Source organism: Phaenicophaeus curvirostris, chromosome 10 (genome assembly GCF_032191515.1).
Source record: "Phaenicophaeus curvirostris isolate KB17595 chromosome 10, BPBGC_Pcur_1.0, whole genome shotgun sequence".
Classification (NCBI taxonomy): domain Eukaryota; kingdom Metazoa; phylum Chordata; class Aves; order Cuculiformes; family Cuculidae; genus Phaenicophaeus; species Phaenicophaeus curvirostris.
Window position 1 is genome coordinate 11018006 of NC_091401.1, and position 18728 is coordinate 11036733.

Genomic DNA, 18728 nt, shown 5'->3' on the forward strand with positions numbered 1-18728 from the left:
AGGAACTCGCTCACAATAGGAAGGCCAAGCATTTACATGCAATCAAGCTGTTTAGCACATGATAACGTAAGGGATGACAGATTGTCTCGTTGGACAGTTGTGCAGAAATTTATACTGCTGCAGTTCTCTTACCTTGTGGTTCAAAAGAAAGAATGTGCATTTTAATGCTGCCAGTTCTATTTTTAATGGACTCAAAGTAGCAAGATCAAGTAAGCTTTCTGAAGAGATGCCTCTAAGTGGTATTTCATTTTGACATTCATGACTATAACTGTGCAACTCAGACTTCATTACCTGAGAGCAATATCTATCTTTCATATTACAGAGGTTGATCAGCGTGTCTCCAAATCTCCCCAAACTCATCAGTTCGATGAATGTACAGCCACCAAAGGAAAATGAAATTGTCCTGCTGAGTGGATTAGCATCAGGAAACCTTCAGGTCGATTATGAAGTTCCCCAGGTAGGAATCAAACTCATCTTTAAGATCACGTCCCACTTGTGAAGGATGGAATTTGGAAAATGGAAAAAAGGAAGCTGGAAGCAAAGACCTTGCACCAGTTTAAGGGATGAGTGGGAGTTCAAAAACATAAAAAATAAATCCTGTCTAACAGAAGCCTGTTAAGTGTGTGTGTTGGGGAGGGTTAACATAGATAGGAGGGAGATCCTGCTATTCCCTGTAGATCCTGTGGATGTCTGGGTTGCAGCTGATAATGCTTTAAGCCATATTAGCAGTTGTTCCTTCAGGGGATGCAAGCATTGGTGGCAGAGATGATTCATAAGCCCAGATTTCAAGTGCAGTAGGAGTCAGAAGGGCAGCACAGAGGGGAGAAAGGAAAGATGTAACACTTTCTGTTCACATAGCTACATTGGGGCACAGCTCCTACAGACTCCCTTTCAAGTGAGGTCTTGCTACTTCCCACTTCTGTTCCCAATCCATCTTCTCCCACGCACGCACCTTGGAAAAGAGCTGATGATAGGACTTGAAGATCCTAGAGGCTACCGTAAGCCTGAACGTGACAATGGAAAATACCAAGCTATATTAACCGTATCAGATCTGATACTTCAATTAACTTCTGTCAACTTAAAAAGTAATTAATGCATTAATTAAAACTTAACATTTAAAGTTGCTAAAGGCTTAGTTCTCATGTTAACTCTTTCACAGCCATTACTGCCCATGAAACGTTCTCTGTTTGTGGTCTGGAGGCTGAGGATTCCTCTTCCTGGCACCACATACAGAAAAGAAACAAACAATAACATTTGCTTAAAGGCATTTTAATATACAAGGTCCAGAAGCTTAACTCCTTACTGTAATAACAAGCTTTTCCTTCCTTTCCATTTTATTATATTTTATGCCTGTTCCTGTCTGTATGAGGAAAGAGAATGAAAAATACTTCAGTACTTATATTCAGTTGGGAACAACTTCATTAAAACTGCAGACTTATCCTGGAGTAAAAAAAAAAAAAGCAGAAAACTTCTTTTCACTGAAATTAGCTTGTGTACAAAAGTCTTCAGGAAGCAGGCCCTGGAACAGTGATATTGCAAAGATGACTGAGTTTTATGCTATGCCAATAAGCTGATCTTTAAAGAGAGAAATTGCCTGGTTATTGAGCTTTCCTGCCACTTCTGACTAGTGGCCAAATTTAGAAAGTTTTAAAAAAATCAGAGCACGAGCCCATGGTGGGGGCAGTGGAGCTCCAAACCCCACTTCCTTGGGGAGAAACCACTGCAACACACACAAGGGTGTTTTGAGGCCCAAACAAGATGTCCTTAGCACAGGAAGGACATGGATCTGTAAGAGCTAGTCCAGAGGAGACCACAAAAATGATCTGAGGTCTGGAGCACCTTCCATTTGAGGACAAGCTGAGAGATTTGGGGTTGTTCAGCCTGGAGAAGAGAAGGCTCTGGGGACACCTTATAGGAGGCTGACAAGGGGCTCTTTATCAGGGAGTGTAGAGGTGGGATGAGGGGGAGTCATTTTAAGCTGAAAGAGGGTAGATTTAGATTAGATACTAGGAAGAGATGTTTGCCTGCAAGGGTGGTGAGGCAAAGTTTGCCCAGAGAAGTCATGACTGCCCCGTCCCTGGAGGTGTTCAAGGCCAGGTTGGATGGGGCTTTGAGAAGCCTGATCCAGTGGGAGGTGTCCCTGCCCATGGCAGGGGGGTTGGAACTGGATGAACTTTAAGATTCCATCCACACCAAACCTTTCTATGATTCTAAGTACCCAAATTGTCCCCATCTCCTAAAGGCTGCAGGCATTGAGACTGGCAGCCTTCTCAGGGAGCAAATGAGCTGACTTAAATGTCTGTCTTCTAAGATCAGTAAAGCCTTGCACTGAGACTAGGTGAGACTTTTTGACCAGACAGGCACGTGCTATGTGTCCCCTTACATATGTTTGTCTTTCCAGAGCATTTCATTTGTAAGCAGACTTGGATAGTTTTCATTCAAGGGGTTTTACTCAGGTTCCCCTCTGTCCTTTTCAGCAGTACAACCCTGCAAACTGTGGAAGGGAGGAGCAGCAGGGGAATGTTTGATCTAAAGCTGCATCTGTTCTTAATAGCATTTTTCACAATACAGTGTATGCCCAAATCTGATTCAGCATCAGTTTCTTAGGAGCTAGTTCAAAAAACGTATTTTGCTTTAACACACTAATTTATCTAGTTTTCTGTTCAGACATATTTTTCAGGCGGAAAGGAAGAACAGGCTAATAAAACATGCTATTCTAACATAACATTCATCCCACTTCCTTTATTACTAGCTATTTTGCTTTGCATTCACACTCAAAGACAAAAGATCTGGGATGGGGTTACATTATCCTACACGCTGTGCAAATGCACAGGGCGTCGAGGGCACCTATGCACCACTTAAAATCTACTGCCTTGATCCAGAGCTGGCTCCACTCAAGCTGGCTTCTTCCTGGGAGCCTAGAGTTAAAGCACAAGATCACAAGCTGCAAAAGCTTGTCTTTTTGTATGTACATCCATACCACATACAGTCCCATGCAGAGATATCAACTTAGTTCTGTGGTTGTATAAACATCCAACAGTTTTAAATGAGGATAACAAGAATTCCTTTCCCTCAGTTTCTGTCCAACTTTCAACTGAATTATTCAGCTCCTCTGGGTAATACAGTTTTATATAAAGGCTCAGGGCAGTGCATGGTGGAGCCCATTTTCAATGGGAAGTTATACAGGTCTCAAATAATTGGACTTTGAACAAATGAGGAACAGAGGAAGAAAAACACAGGAAAAAGAAATAAAACACTGCTTTGAAACAATCTGTAGAAACATCTGAAAGTGGCCTATTCTAAACAATCTTGCCAGCCGCTATTTACAGGGCTGCCTTTAGACAAGCATTGCAACAGAAATTATCCACAAACAATTCCTTCAAGAGAAAGGTAATACCAGGTAGCATGAGGTCATTAATAACAGTATGTCAGATTCTAAAAGCAAATAAGTCCCTGTCATCAAAACGAGAAGTTGGTTGAAAACAAGCAACTTGGTAATTTCAACAAAATAAAGATGCTCCTGTGATACAGCTGGGCTCTCTACTAAAATGCTTGTATAACAAAAGCTGTCAGTCCAAACAGGCTTATTTTGGCGTATATGTAACATTTAAATGACAAATTGTATTATTTCTTTGCAACAGAACATTTTCAAAATATTGATGGGAAGGGAGGCTTAAAAGATTTCTTTTTTTTTAATTAAATAACTATATCAGATTCTTTTCCCCTCTAGCGTCCTTGGATGGCAGATGTCTGCTTGGTTCAGTGTGCGAGAGGGGACAGGAAAAACAGTGCAAGCTGCATCATTTTTGAGATAAACAAGTTTCTGATTGGACTTGAGCTCGTTCAGGAGAGACAGCTGCGGATAGAAAGTCATGTCTTAAAGCCCGAGGATGACACAAACTGCTCAGTGTCCTCAATAGAAGAAGATTTCCTCACAGCATCTGAGCACTTTGAGGATGACAACGAGGCTGATGAATATAGAACTGGTAAAAGCAGCGGGGCTGAGCATAATTCTGCTGTTGTTCATAGTGTAAACAGCCGTGGCAACGCTCACAGAAATTGCACTTGATGTTAATATTTGCATGTATTTATTTGTAATTTAGAAAATGGACAGCCAGCTGCTGATATTTTTAAATTATTGTTCAAAGACAAGGATACATGGTTATGCAGTAATTTTACAGAGCAGTAATGCATTACACATTTATGCAACTCTTTTCTTGTTAAAGTTATGGGGGACTCTACCAAAACTAATTCCTTATTTTTCTTTTAATAGGTCAAGAAAAACTAAGTGTTTCAGAAGTGTCTTCAGATGTCAAAAAAAATAAAGGAAAGGGATTTGAAAGTCTCCACTACCGAAAAGCCAGGTTGCCATTCATTCTTGAAGGGAATTGCATTACTAAGGATAATGCAGCTACTAGAGTCTCTGAAGCTGTGAATGTTGTGGCTGAAGATGGCATCTTACAACCTGAAGATAAGTCAGACCAGGAAATACTATGGCAGAAGGAATTAGCTGTAAGATCTACTTCAACTGTTAGTACTACTGATTTGACTACCAAGGTTGAAAACTCCTGCTTAGAGCACATGGTAGAAGATGTATCTTTAACCGAAATGGCTAAAGAAGAACTGGGCCCTCTGTATGACCCAACAACAAAACACAGCAGTAAGACAAGTGGAGAGGGTTGTGCAGGTATCAGGAAAACTGATCCTCCCTCACAAAATGAGCAAGAAACTACAGGTCAGTACGCCACAAATTTAGCAGAATCTGTTCTGCAAGATGCTTTCATTAGACTGTCACAGTCTCAACCCACTTTTAGGGAGGAGGCTGCAGTCAGCATCTCCACAGGAAGCTCCCGTAAGTCAGAAGATGCATCTGCTTCCCGATTGTGGAATGAGCTTCCAAAGATCGTCATAGTGCAAAGCCCAGACAGTTCTGAGAATGTATCTGAATGGGCAGGGTCTGCCTTCCCCAGCCTCTGCCACTGGACTGAATCAGAAAGTTCTGCTGAAGTTTCCAATTACTTTGAGGAAGAACATTCGAATGGACATGGCCAGAGTGCGCTGGAAGTGGCACTGGCTTGTGCAGCCACTGTTATTGGAACCATTTCCAGTCCTCAGGCTGCAGAAAAATTCAGACGGGATCAAGAAGCCACAGACTTCAAAAGCGGAGCAGTTGATAATGAAGAGCTACACACAGCATCTTCAGAGCTACTTAATGATTCTGCTGTCACAGAATATTCATTTCCTTCTGCACTGTGTGGCATGACTCAAGTAGCAAGTGCTGTAGCTGTCTGTGGTCTGGGAGAAACAAAAGAAGAGAAGTACCCTGCAACTTCGTGTGGACTTTTGTCTGCAGCTCAGACTTCTGCAGCCATTACTCTTCATTGTAGCATAGCTATAGGAAGCAGCATGGAGAAGCTAAATGATAGCATTGCAGAGGCGCTTCTCAAAGAGGCATCAATAATTTTGACAAAACCCAGCACATACAAAAATGTAGGGCATTTTATGGAATCCTTAAATGAAAAAATTATTGAAACAGCAGCAAGGCCACGGATTCCACACACTGATGAAGTAATCAGAGATGAACTTGCGCAAAACTTATCCAATATCATTCTACGACATTCTATTGAAGAGGTTAGGAAGAAGAGACAGCTACACCCCCATTCAGAAAATGGCTCAAGCACACAAGACATTTTCATGGATACTGCAAATGAGTTGCTTTTTAATGTAATATATTTCACTTGCAAGAAGATAAATGACATAAGACAAGTTGAAGAGTGTTCTCCTCTTTTTTCTGAGGGCACAAAAGCAGAGAAAGTAACAAGAGCGGAAGGATGGTCAACACAGGCAACAACACATGAAACTTCACACAGCTCCCTTGATCGCTCTGCTGTTAAGCCCTTTGGTACGTCCCACAGCACTAGTGCTGGCAAAGATCTTGGAAATGTCACAAACACTAGGAAAAATAATATGAAGGATGTAAGTAGCAAGGAAAGTGCAACACTGAATTCAGAACCAACAAGTAGAGCTACAGGGCAAAATGCACTTGTTGCAAAAACATCTCCCAAGAAAAGATACCTGAAAAGAACTGCACGAGACTGTTACAAATCCCCAAATCAGGGTAACAATCATCATCAGAAGAAAGATTACACATCATTTTCAGACATAGAAAATACCTTTGCAAACAATGAATGCAAGCATGGTGTTCAAGAACAGCTGTCTTCCAGTGCCACCATGAATGCAGAAAACCAGCCCAAGCTTAAATCTGATGCTGTGCTAAATAATAATCTTCAGGTTAGCTTGTCTTTATTGGGAAATCATGTCTTGCTTCCATCTCAGCCTGTGCTACAGGTGAAACATTCAAGGGACAAATATTGTATAACAGATTTTGCAGAAGAATTGGCAGAAACAGTTGTCTCTATGGCAACAGAAATAGCTGCCATTTGTCTTGAAAATTCAAATGGAAAGCAACCCTGGTTCTGTGCATGGAAGAGAGGCAATGAATATCTGGTGACTCAGAGTTTATCATGCAGAACCATGAAAAGGAAAAAGGAAAGCCATGCTAATGGTTCAGTCGTTCGGAAGCACAGGGCACCTAGACTTAGTGAGATCAAAAGAAAAACAGATGAGCATCCTGAGCTAAAGGAAAGACTGATGAATCGGGTAGTAGATGAATCTATTAACCTTGAGGACACACCAGATTCAGTCAATATCTTTGCAAATGAAGTGGCTGCCAAGATCATGAACCTCAAAGAACTCTCCATGGTTGATAGCATCTGGCAAGGTCCAAACCACCCCAGGAACAGGCTGCACTGTGAAAGATGGAGCCGAGCCAAGGGTTCAAGCTGTGAGAGCATACCAGAAGAGGACTCAGATTCCAAAGCCTCTTTAAATACCCTAGGCCTAATGAATGCTCTTGGTCAGCCCGTGAGTCAGACAAGTTCTGTCTCAAAGCAGTCTAGTTGCGAAAGCATTACAGATGAATTTTCAAGATTTATGGTGAACCAAATGGAAAGTGAAGGGAGAGGCTTTGATTTATTACTGGATTACTACGCAGGAAAAAATGCAAACAACATCTTAACTTCTGCTTTGCAACAGGTAGCCAAGAAAAATGGTCATCTTAATGTGAAACCAAGTTGCCCATCCAAACAGTCCAGCACAGAAAGCATAACAGAAGAATTTTATAGATATATGCTAAAAGAAATAGAAAAAGAAAATAAAGATAATTTATCTTCCCCTCGGAATTCAAAGGACTGGTGTGGCAGTTTACTGTCACCCTCTCTACGATCACCTTTTTGCTTTAGGCAGTCATCAATGCCTGACAGCAGATCATCAGGCTCTAGGCTAACAGTTAATGTCCCAGTTAAGGCAAATTCATTAGATGGATTTGCCCACCATCACCAAGATTCCTTAAGTGTACAGCCAGTCAGTACTGTGGCTTCTTCAGGTCTTTGCAAGTCTGACTCTTGCCTGTACCAAAGACACAAGACTGACCAGATAACAGATATGTTGATTCATGAGACCTGGGCAAGTTCTATTGAATCTCTCATGCGCAAGAACAAAATCATTGTAGATGAGGCAGAGATTACAGAGGTAGACCAGTTTCACAGTGATTCCCCACCACATGTGGAACAATACGCAAATAGACTGGCTGCCAATATTGTTGAAAGTGGTAAAAATGTAATTGTTGCCCACCAGGACTCCTTTGACTATACAAGTCAAGAAGACGTGCTAGGAAGGAAATATCCCCAAAGCACAACTCAGATTCAGTCAAAACCCAAAAGGGATGGAGTGAATCTGGATGAGAAAAAAGAGCATATGAAGAGCCCAGGATGCCTCCCTGCAGGTCAGCACAGGGAAGTGCCTTTAATTCAGATAGAAACTGATCAACGAGAAGAGCTAGATAAAGACTCAGAGCCTTTAACTTCCTGTGGCCCTTCTGGAAAGGAGCATCAAAGCAAAGAAAAGCTTCCCGAAGCTTTGGATGGGAAACACACAGTTTCTGGTTCCCTGCTAAATAGGTAAGTGACGAAACAGCAAATCAGCACGTTATTTTTGTATTTGTTTTAATTTCCCAGTAACAATTATTTCAATAAAAGAGCAAGATAAGAAAAGAAGCACTTCTAGAGAAATAAACAAGTTAAGTTCTCACTACAAGTTTCTAATAAAATCACCCAGTCGTATATCGTGGTTCTGGTTTCTGAAGTGAACTAGGATATGACAATATTGCAGGTCTGAGAGTCAAATCTAATACTGCATAGACAAGTAACTTTTTCCTCTATGGATATTTCAGTCTTCCGTAGACAAGACAGGGAAGGTGGACAAAGTTTGAACTTTCATTTAGCACTGGCTGGTATCTCAATTTAAAAGAAAATAAATAAAAATCAGTGTTAGTGTAAAACAGAAGACAGCAGAATTTGACCATGTAGTTCTCTGTTATGGTTGTTCTTATAGCGTATGCTTTGTGTGCCTGGAAAAAAGACCAGACTTTTGAGAGTTTGAAGTCTGGACCTACAAGTAAAAAAATTTCTTCAGTGGAGGAAACAAAATAGTAATTAAAAGCCCCCCCTCAGCTCCTTTGATTCAAGACTTCTGTATCAGAATTTAGTTAGAGAAAAGAATAAAACTCCATTTATATCACAGCTTACTGCCCTCTCCTTCTGGCTTTTGTTGAGAAATTTGCAACTTTGGTTAAAGCAAAGCATAAGCCCTGCTATATGACAGTGCAGTGCAAATGTAGAGGGTTGCTGCGGATGCTATGAGGTTAAAAGCAAGGTGCTCTCTCAAATCACTGCGTATTTTTAACTATACTTCTTCATCGTATCGGTTACTTTAATGGTATCTAAACTCCCTTGGAGAATTGCAGCACCCCATTATCACAGAGAGCCAGGAAGCATGCAGGTGCTAGCGTTAGAAACCATTTTATAGCTCCTTTTATTCTAGCAGTGCTCTATTTTGGCTTTTGACAAAGCTCGGCTTGAAGTGAGAAACCATGTACTTTCCTGTGCATGGTAGTAATTAGGTGGATAATTATCATAGTGTCACTATTCTTTCATAACGACTCTCCCCCACTAACCTTCTTCTTCCTTCAAACACAGCCAGCTTAAATAAGATACAAATAGAAATCTGCCTATTTATAATCTTGACTGTTTGAAAATGAAGTTATTTTTGTACAGTTTATGAGCCTTTTTAATAACAACTTTTCCTCTGCCTTTGATGCAGAGTTCCCGGAGTGGCTATGGGAATTTTAAAGTAATAGAATTGGTAGGGCAGAATTAGTACCCAGCAGCTATACCTACTGGAGCATTTTGGTTCAGAAGTACAGTGCAGTTCTGAATCAACTTGTCTCCATTTACATGCATCAGCTTTGTTTGCAGATGTCATGCAAGTTTCTTTTAAAGGAATCTCAAGCAGAAGCTACAGAAATGTGTACCATATATGCTCGTACTCCTACTGGAAAAGCAAAGCTTCCAGTGGTTCTTCACACGTAGCATGGCTGTCTGGACCAAGCCTAGGATGAAGTAAAAGCCCAAATATATACACATATATATAATATAAATAAAACAACTCCAATTACTTTGATCCACTGATCCACCTCTACTAGATGAAAACACTTGCTAGTGTAGATACAGGCACATAGGATTATAGGCAAAATATCAAGCAGACATGCAGTCTATTAGAAAAAGTAAAATACTAATTAAAAAGTGCTACATTGGCCTAGAGGAAGAGGTCTTCAGCAAGGAAAGAGTGTTGTTTCTTGTATGTAGGCAATGTAACAGACATAGTTCTGTCACAGATACACAGAAACAGTTCCAACAGACTGTTCAGAAGTAGGGAACTGTCAGTTCAAAGCATCGCTAGTTTTAGATGTAATCGCATAACAAGTGAAACAAGCCCCAAAGAGCCAAGTAACAGCCCCCACAAAACATCTCTCATGTTTTGGACCAAGTGTTAAGTGCTACCTGCCCTGTATTAAAAGTCTGAATAACACCACCACCCTGTGACCTGGCTGCTCAGTGCCTTCATGTTACTAAAGATGACGAGTGTTGTACCTCAGGGGTCAGGATGACAGGGAGAGTTTTATGCGACAGATGTTGAGTGCCTGGCAGAGCAGAGGCCCTCAGGCAAGCAACTGCCTTTCACCCTGTACTCTTTCTATAACATCCAGCATTAATACAGCAATTTCTCTGTTGTCCTGAGTGAGAGCACAGCAAAAGGAGATATCCACAATAGTATTGTCTCAGTATATTCTTAATCAAATTAATTACTTGGAAGCAGAAGAATTTTTGAGGTGATCTCTTGTTCTAACTGAAGACAGGGTGCCTCAGCTATAACTATACATTAAAGTCTGAAGGCAAGAACTTCTCTAGAGGCATCCTGCAGAGGGTTGCCAGTACACAGTACCTTGTCTTAATCACAAAATTGCATACACAGACCATCCAGGAAATATAACAAAACTATAGTTTTGTTTTGTTACTATGGAACTGTAATGATACGATTCTTTCTTACTGTCCAAAAAGAGAGAGCTTTGGATTATTATATGTTATACTCTTCTGTCTGCACACCAAAATAAGTCTCACAAAGTCCAGATTGGCTTTGAAAAGTTACCATGAATATAGTTTTTATTTTATGTGTGCATATATACGTGTCATGTAAATGTGTGCACATGTGAGATGTATGTCAAGTCTGCAGAAATATAAACCATTTTCCCCTTAACCCTGTGTTCTCTAAACTCAGTCCAGGCTCCATATTCCATCTGGTTTCCAACTACCTGCCACACACCTGCCTAGGAAGGGAAAACTTTTCCTTCCCCATCCTAAGCAGCAAAGAACTTAAAAGACACATAAGGCTAAGAGTAGTCAGTGTTTCACAACCTGCTTTTTCTTCTAGACCCCTTTTGGATCTACAGCGTTAAAAGCGTAGAAAATCCTGGCAAGAAACTTAGGCATCCATTAGTAAGACAGGGACTCAGTGCCAATGTATATTTCCAAGAAACTGTCATTCATATTAACATATACCACATATTTCAACCCTGACGGAAGTGCATTAAGCAATTGGCCTATGCAGTAGCCAGTTCTTTTTTTACTTGTAAGATCTTTTTGCACAAGTTAAACTTTTGCTACACATGTTTGTTTGTTTGTTTATAGCAGTCACAGGAAGGTCCTTAATTAAGAGCATCGCAGATGGTACATTCAGCTGGACCTCATGTATAAATTACAAGCATGTCCAATTTCTTGCATCTGTATAATTTTGCAGCTTGGTTGACTTTAACAAGCCACACTGCCTGAAGACTGGTGGCACCAGTGTGTTTGTCTGTATTACAAAGTCAATGTGCCTTCCTTATCACCCTACCAGCCACAATCCCCAGAGCAGACTGGATGGTGAAGTCATAGGAGAGACAAAAACAGCTGAAGAATTTCCAAACCACCTCAGCAGCAGTGAAGAAAGCACTGGCAGCTGGTCCCAGCTAGCTAATGACGAGGAGAATCCTGATGACACAAGCAGCTACTTACAGCTCAGCGAGCGATCCCTGAGGTACCCATATTGTCTGTTCTCAGTATGCAATAAGGTCTAATCAACCGAGCCAATGGTTTGACTACCATGCATCAGGAATTAGGACCAACAGCTTGAGATTTATTCAGAATACTGTAAGGAAAGCCTAATCACAGAGTTCATCTCTTTATTTTAAAGGAAAAAAAAAAAAGAAAAAAAAATTAGCCACATTCTGGTTCTCAGGCAAGTCTTTAACTATTGGTGAGCAGGTAGATTCAGACAAAGAAAAAACTTCCTGGCACCATTCAAATGCCTCAGTCGTACAGTGAAATGGCCATTGGAGAAGCTAATCGCTATGGTCTTTCTTTTGATTTATTTGCTACTATTTCCGTAATGTTTACTCTGGCATCTCCATGGCCAAGATTAACGAGGCTGCTATTCCCATCAAGTATCTGCACTGAGAATAGAGATAGAGCCCTGATCTACTTAGACTGGCACAGGGGAACAGATCAACAGACAATGGCCAGGTTCCCCCTGAGTAGGCACAAATTCCAGACCTCTCATTGCAGTGTGCTGCTTTTTGTTCCTATTTAAGTCAAGACATATGTTTAAAGATGTTATGTAGTCCTTAGAGTTTATGTAAAGCAATGTTAATTTGACTTCAGCCCTTTCACAAATTCTAATTGAACAAGGATTTTTCTTCACATGCTCTTAGATTAAGTTTTAAAATATTGTCAAGTAATGATATCTAATTATATCTTTCTCTTGGGTGTTAAGACAACAAGGAGGGAAGACAGTATATAATAAATAATGAAACAGGGAAGAGAAAGAGGCCGTGATAGAGAACTGTTGGCTAGTTGTAAAAAGTAGTAGTTTTCTGTCATTGTGGGTCAACACTCATCCCATTATTATCGTATGGCCTTTAAGAAAGTCCTCGGTCTGAAAGAGCTAATGTACTGTGCCTTTTGGCTCTGCATTGAAACAGAAACTGCTACAGCAAGTCTGAATGCATGGCATGCTGACCTTGATTCAGAGATACCTTATGGGGAAAGAAATGGTCTAGTCAATCCTTCTAATGTAGGGAAAAATACTACTAGTTGCTTTTCCAGTAAAAATTAAGTGGTTCAATTTGACTTGCAACACAGAACTTGTTTGTCCTAATTGACTTGCAGCCAGCAAATTCACAACCTGTTCATCAGACTCTGACAATACCTGCATGAACAGTCACTGTCAAAATCACAATGATGTTATAAAGTGAACTGGTACTGCTTTTCCCAGATATTCTCAGATGTAATATTTCATTCTTGTGAAGAAGCCAAAGAAAATACTTCTACCGGTCCCGATGAATTCTGTCTTTAATTAAAATCTCAGTCTTCCATAGTCAGAAACCCAAGAGTATTTGGGGGGTATGATGTAATACACTGAAACTGCTACTTGTTACAGGCATGGAGTCACACAACAGGTAAGTAGTATGATGGGAAACCAAACACCTTGCTATTATTTACCACATTGAGAGCTATCTAATCTCTGCAAGTTTTTCCCAGGACATCTCTGTACCTGATAATCTTTCTTTTCAAGCACTTGTACAGACTCTGTTTTTGTTTGAGGCCTAATGCTCATTGTATAGGCCATTCACCAGGAGATAGTCAACTTTCTTTTTTCCTCCACTTTACAGCATTATTTTATACATGCTCCATCTAGAACCCTGTATTAAAAGACTCATTATTTTGAGCAGATTAACGTGCTTCATTCTGGGAACCACTTGCTGAGCACAATTGATTTTCTGGAACTCAGCATAACAGGGAGCAGCCTCTTCACTTTGCTTTCTACATAAATAAATTTTAAAGAGATGTATGGAGATGTGTTCAGTGCAGTTTGGCACTAATATTTAAACTTTTGCCTTGTCAGCAATGGCAACAGCAGCACAACTAGCAGCCTTGGCATTATGGACCTGGAAACTTATCAGGAGAATGTGCCATCTTCTCCTGTGATTAAGTAAGTAGTTACTGAAGTGAGACTTGATGTTTAGTCTAATTTTAAGTGCAAATCATTTACACCATCTAAAAAGTGCCAAGCCCTGCTTTGCACCCACTGCTGAGCCTGCCATTAGTTTCAGAAAAAAGTACATGCAGGTGTCTATGCAGAGTGATGGCACTAGCCAAGGAAATACAGGGAATCCCATCCAGGGGCGTCTCTCGTCCATAGGGATCCACTAGCTGCTCTGTGTAAAGGACAATTTTCTGTGGTATCGGTTTCCAATTGCATAAGCTTTCGTCTCTGAATAACTTTGAATACCATCAGAACTTAAATATAATAGCAAATAAGCTCAAGCAAATAAGGATCAATTGAAGTCAAAAGGGAAAAAACATGATGACATTCTTTTTAAGAGTAATAATTAGTCAACCCAAAGTACATCATGCCTATTGTTTCTGGGCATGTTTCTACTAAGCACACGATGAAATTACCAAGAAACATGCAAGCACCTGTCTAAAGATATCCTGAACCAAGGTACAATGTGCCAACTGGTGAATGTCATGATGCAATCACGACATGGCCACTATAGAACTGTCTGGGCTGTACATCACGCATTGAATGTGGGACCTTTGTGAAGTTGGTGACATCAGAAAACCTTCACAGGTCATTACCAGACTATACTACCACTGTTCTGCTTGCAAGAGGCTCTTATTTTTGTAAGAAGTCTGGGCATTCATATTTCTAGAGAGTTATGTGTATTCCCTTTCATCTGTTGATTTGGAGACTAGCCTTGTTGAAACACTCCAGTCTTCATGGTGGGCAGTGGTAGTTTCTACACATATTCCTAAAGATAACCCCTCTCCCTTGTATTTCCGAGAACCAAAGGGATAAATTCCTGACTCCCCTTGTTAGCTTTCAGGGCCTGTTCTCATGTGTTAGCCAATAGGCATGAGGAGTTTGTTCTTCCACAAATTGAAGTCAAGGCACAGAATACATGTGCTGTTCAAACAGAAAACTGTAAAAAAATACGATGGGAAGGAAGTTACTAAGCAACTCTGATTCCAGGTCATGGCATATGTTGCATGCTGCCACTTTATTATTACTTCTTACATCTTGCAGTAACCACTAGACAAGCATATATAATTCTGATTCTTTCAAACCCCAGGGGAGGGTCTGAAATCCTGGGAATGAAGGTGGCAAGAGTAGCATCCTGCCATGCTAGAAGGAAACTCTTACACTTGTGGCATTGCCTCCATTGTCTGGAAACGTCTGCTATAAGCGCTGTCCTTCCAGAAGTGATTAAATGAATGAAATAGCTGCAACAGAAATAGTGAATATACAGTCTCCTGCCACATATACATGAGCATGGGTGTCATATTCAGAAACAGAAGCTACAGCAATGGCCACATGCCTGGAGGTTGTTTCCTGTAGTTTAAGAAGGAGGTAGTACATGAGGAATCAAGATCTCTGGAAATTTTTGCAAGGTGTAGGCAGAATTTTTTTATCCAAACAGCTAACATATTCAAAACCAGCAGTAGTTGAGGACATTGATAGTTATGTTTGTATTTATCTATGAAAGGTAAAACTAGAAAGCAAGACTGAAAATATTCTGACAGGGAGTAAAGCAATGCAAAACGCAGCCACTGGAAGTTCAATATTCCCACCCAGGTTATGAGATTTGTTGTGCCTTACCCTACTGTCATTTACATGTCATTATGTAAACTGTAAAGATAGACAGATCCTAGTGAAATGTAATACACAGTACAACCAGCACAGGTTCCCATAAAAAAGCTATTCCCATAGCTTTTCCTGACTAATAGATTAAATTAAATAAATTCAGTATTTTATTAGTTCATCCTATGTAACATTTGTCTTGCAGTTTTCTAGGTCTTATGTTGAGGGAGAAGTTTATCCATTATGAAGCAATGTTGTAGACTGTTCCTAAATATCACTAATAAGCTCTGTTGTTGTTTGTTTCTAAGTGAATTAGTAGAAGAGAAGGTTTTCCTTAAAGAGCAGACAGAAAATACAGAGGGTAAGTTGAACCATATAAATTAAAAAATAAAATTTGAAGTTAACACAAGTAATTGCACAGTAACTATTGGGATTATTTTTCCAGAAAGTACTTCTGGGCTGTCAGTGGGAACAGCCAATTGTCAAAAGGACCTACTGGTGATAAACTTTGACCTGGAACCAGAGTGCCCCGATGTGGAGCTGCGAGCCACCCTACAGTGGATAGCCGCTTCGGAACTTGGAATTCCAACCATCTATTTTAAGAAGTCTCAGGAAAACAGAATTGAAAAGGTAGTATTTACAGAATTGGGCATGCTATTAATTCACTTTAATCGCAGTAGCACTTATGAGTTATTGAAGTTAATGAGCTTAAAAGCAGATGCAAAAACATCATTACAGCAAGATGGCAGTGGTACTGTTTATTGCAGAAAGGAAGGAGAGTATTAAATGTGTCCATGGCACAAGAAACAGCATCCCATGAGACCTCCAAAGCCTCTGTAGCATGCTTGGGTGAATCTGTTCACTTTTTCATATCAATGATGCGTTAAGTATCAATGCCCAAGGCAGAATTAACAGAATGAATCTTTTATGTGGTTGCACTGGAAGGACTGCAGATGGCTTATGTGGAGTTTTAAGCATGTAGCTTAAACATTGAAAATAAAAGTCACTTGTGTGTGGACAACAAATTTCTGCCACTGAGTGACCATAAGAGCCGACTGTGATGCAAGACGTAAGTTGCACGTAAGACTTTGAGATGTGAAATTCCTTAGGCCTTATAGACTGAGATAATCAAGGTAACCTATATTAGCTCACATTCACTGTCTGACATAAGAAGACCACCAGGATTCTTCACCAGAGCTAATGGGAAGTTGAGAGGACAGGGCGGGTGAACCTATCTGTGTAGACAAATCCTTCTATTACTGCTACCCTGAGAGGCAGTTTTAGCCCAGACAGTGAGCAACCAGTGTTTCCAGTGAAGTCACTTGGAGAATTAGACTGACTGACTGAAATATCTTGCATCATTGTATGGAAGTTATTAAGCACCTTCCCTGGCTTAGAATAAAAACCTGTTAAGTATTCCAGCCCTCTTTTGCCTCTGCTCAGGTTTAGCTTAGCCTCTGCCAATCAGCATTTTGAAAGCAGAAGTCTGTTTCCAGAGACAGGCAGACAGACTCTGACAATGGAACTGAGAAGAAGAGCAAACTGTTTCTATTCGTGAATGATTAGGTAGTGCTCCACCACAGATACCACAAAATGCCCCCTACAGAATTTCAGGAATGACCAAAACAGCCCCATTTCCAAGGTCAGCAAGAGTGGCTCAAGCCTTACAAAAAGCACCACAGTACTCAAATCAATTAACGAAAAAGAAATATTACTAATCAGTATTTTGGTCTTTTATGGGAAGATCTTTTTGAGTAGCAGACATATTGTTTGATTTTCTTGAGTACATGCACTTGGGAATCATAAACATAATTTAAAATGCATTCAGCAGCCACAGTCGAAATTGCGTCTAATTAAAGAAACAGCTGTCAGCTTTACCCATGTGCTTCGGCAAACAGTTAATTCAATTGCTAAAATACACTAGAGAAAAATGAAGCACATCCTGCCTACAACAGTGCTCTTGGAAATCGCGTGCCTATTAAATATCATTAAAATACATATTAAAAGTTTAGGCTGCAGTATGTAAATAGCAAACAGCTACACTAACTAGAAACACACAATATTTTCTTGTGTGGTTTAAAACTGGAACTGTACAAGGAGCACGCTAATTAGATATTGATTGTGAAATTCAAAGAAATGAAAAGCTTTGATTTTCTTTTATGTGCTTCAGATAAAAGTGGTACCAGATGTGTGACACAGTGAAGCCCATTATTAAGTACAAAGTGGACAAAATTTTGGATTTTTCACAGCTCTTAAGATCATCCTTTTAACCTCTGGTTTATCTGGAAGTTAAAAAAAATAAATGTTAAATCTAAATACTCTCTGTGATTCAATGACAATGGCAGCAAACATATTCACGTGACAGAAATTTACCCAGAATTCCCTGTCACCAGCAATATGTGAATATTTAAAATACTATGGGATGTATATGTGGAAACACAAGATAGAAAATATAAATTAAAATATAGGTAAATGGTAACAAAGGGGCTTTTTTTTCCTTTAAAATGAACAGTCACACTTCTGTTAGTTTGACAGTGAGTTGCCAATAATAAGGAAAGTTGTGATCTTTGCTTTCACTGTTCTTACTTTCATTGCAGTAAGAAAGAAATAATTGACAAGAGCAGCCAATTTAGAAAATGTCATGGGATCCAACCAGCCTTTGGGGAGCTGTGGAACTTTAAAAATTGGAATCTTATAAATAGAAAGACCCTTTATGTTGTTGTGTGAGGAATTTTGTCCACCCTCTCCCACAGCAGTGCACAAAGGCTGATCTTAGAGCAAAAAAACTTAGCAAAAAGTTCACCAAATCGTAAACAAGTTTTTTTGTTTGTGTTTTTTTATTTAGTTTTTAGATGTGGTACAATTAGTCCAGCGGAAGTCCTGGAAAGTGGGGGATATCTTTCATGCTGTGGTGCAGTACTGCAAGCTCAGCGAGGAAAGCAGAGACACAACACCAAGCCTGTTTGACTGGCTTCTCGAATTGGGTTAAGAAAGTTCACCTGTTCAGCATTTTTGTTTTATTCCAGTTTAAATGAGCAGTGATTTGTGTAACACTCAGATTTCCAAACATCACTGAATAAAACCAGCAAAGATATACAAGCTCTACTGAAACAGCACTCATCTGTTCCACAACTGAGCAAGGAGCAAAATGAAACCAAGGTGTATTTTATCTTTCTGTGTCTTGAGGGACTCGACATGTGGTACTATAGAGTGTACTGTATCAGGAAGGGATGGATCCTTAGCCTTCTCAGTTAATGGACTACACAGTAAAGGCTTAATAATCTAATATGCTCCATTTCCATCAATGTGATTAAATCAATCAGCTAAAATGGGATAGTACACTAACATTCAGTTGTAAACCACCTGTATTTGCAGTTTAACTGTTAGAACCAGGGTGCATTCCATAATGCCTAGAGACACCCGTGTCCCTAGATAAATAATTTATTTTTTTTTAATCCCTAAATGCTAAGGGGTAAAACATTTTGAACACTCCACACCTTTGCAGTTAGATAACACAATTAACAGCTGCTGAAAATGCATTTTAGTTTCTTTCCATGTGATTATTTCTCCTCCATATCTGTTCTCTATTG

At 39.9% G+C, this 18728-nt stretch overlaps 1 protein-coding gene across 3 annotated transcripts in view; it reads left to right on the plus strand.

Annotated features, from left to right (window-relative positions):
- SPHKAP (SPHK1 interactor, AKAP domain containing) overlaps positions 1 to 18728 on the plus strand; it is a 72689-nt gene extending 53961 nt beyond the window's left edge. For 2 of the 3 annotated variants that reach the window (XM_069864641.1, XM_069864640.1), the window contains exons 5-12: positions 323 to 457; positions 3731 to 3986; positions 4274 to 8018; positions 11353 to 11532; positions 13399 to 13485; positions 15447 to 15499; positions 15584 to 15768; positions 17984 to 18728. In XM_069864641.1, the coding sequence (XP_069720742.1) occupies positions 323 to 457; positions 3731 to 3986; positions 4274 to 8018; positions 11353 to 11532; positions 13399 to 13485; positions 15447 to 15499; positions 15584 to 15768; positions 17984 to 18127 (4785 nt within the window). In that variant the 3' untranslated portion in view covers positions 18128 to 18728. The remainder of the gene's footprint in view (positions 1 to 322; positions 458 to 3730; positions 3987 to 4273; positions 8019 to 11352; positions 11533 to 13398; positions 13486 to 15446; positions 15500 to 15583; positions 15769 to 17983) is intronic. The other variant, XM_069864642.1, reaches the window with a different exon arrangement.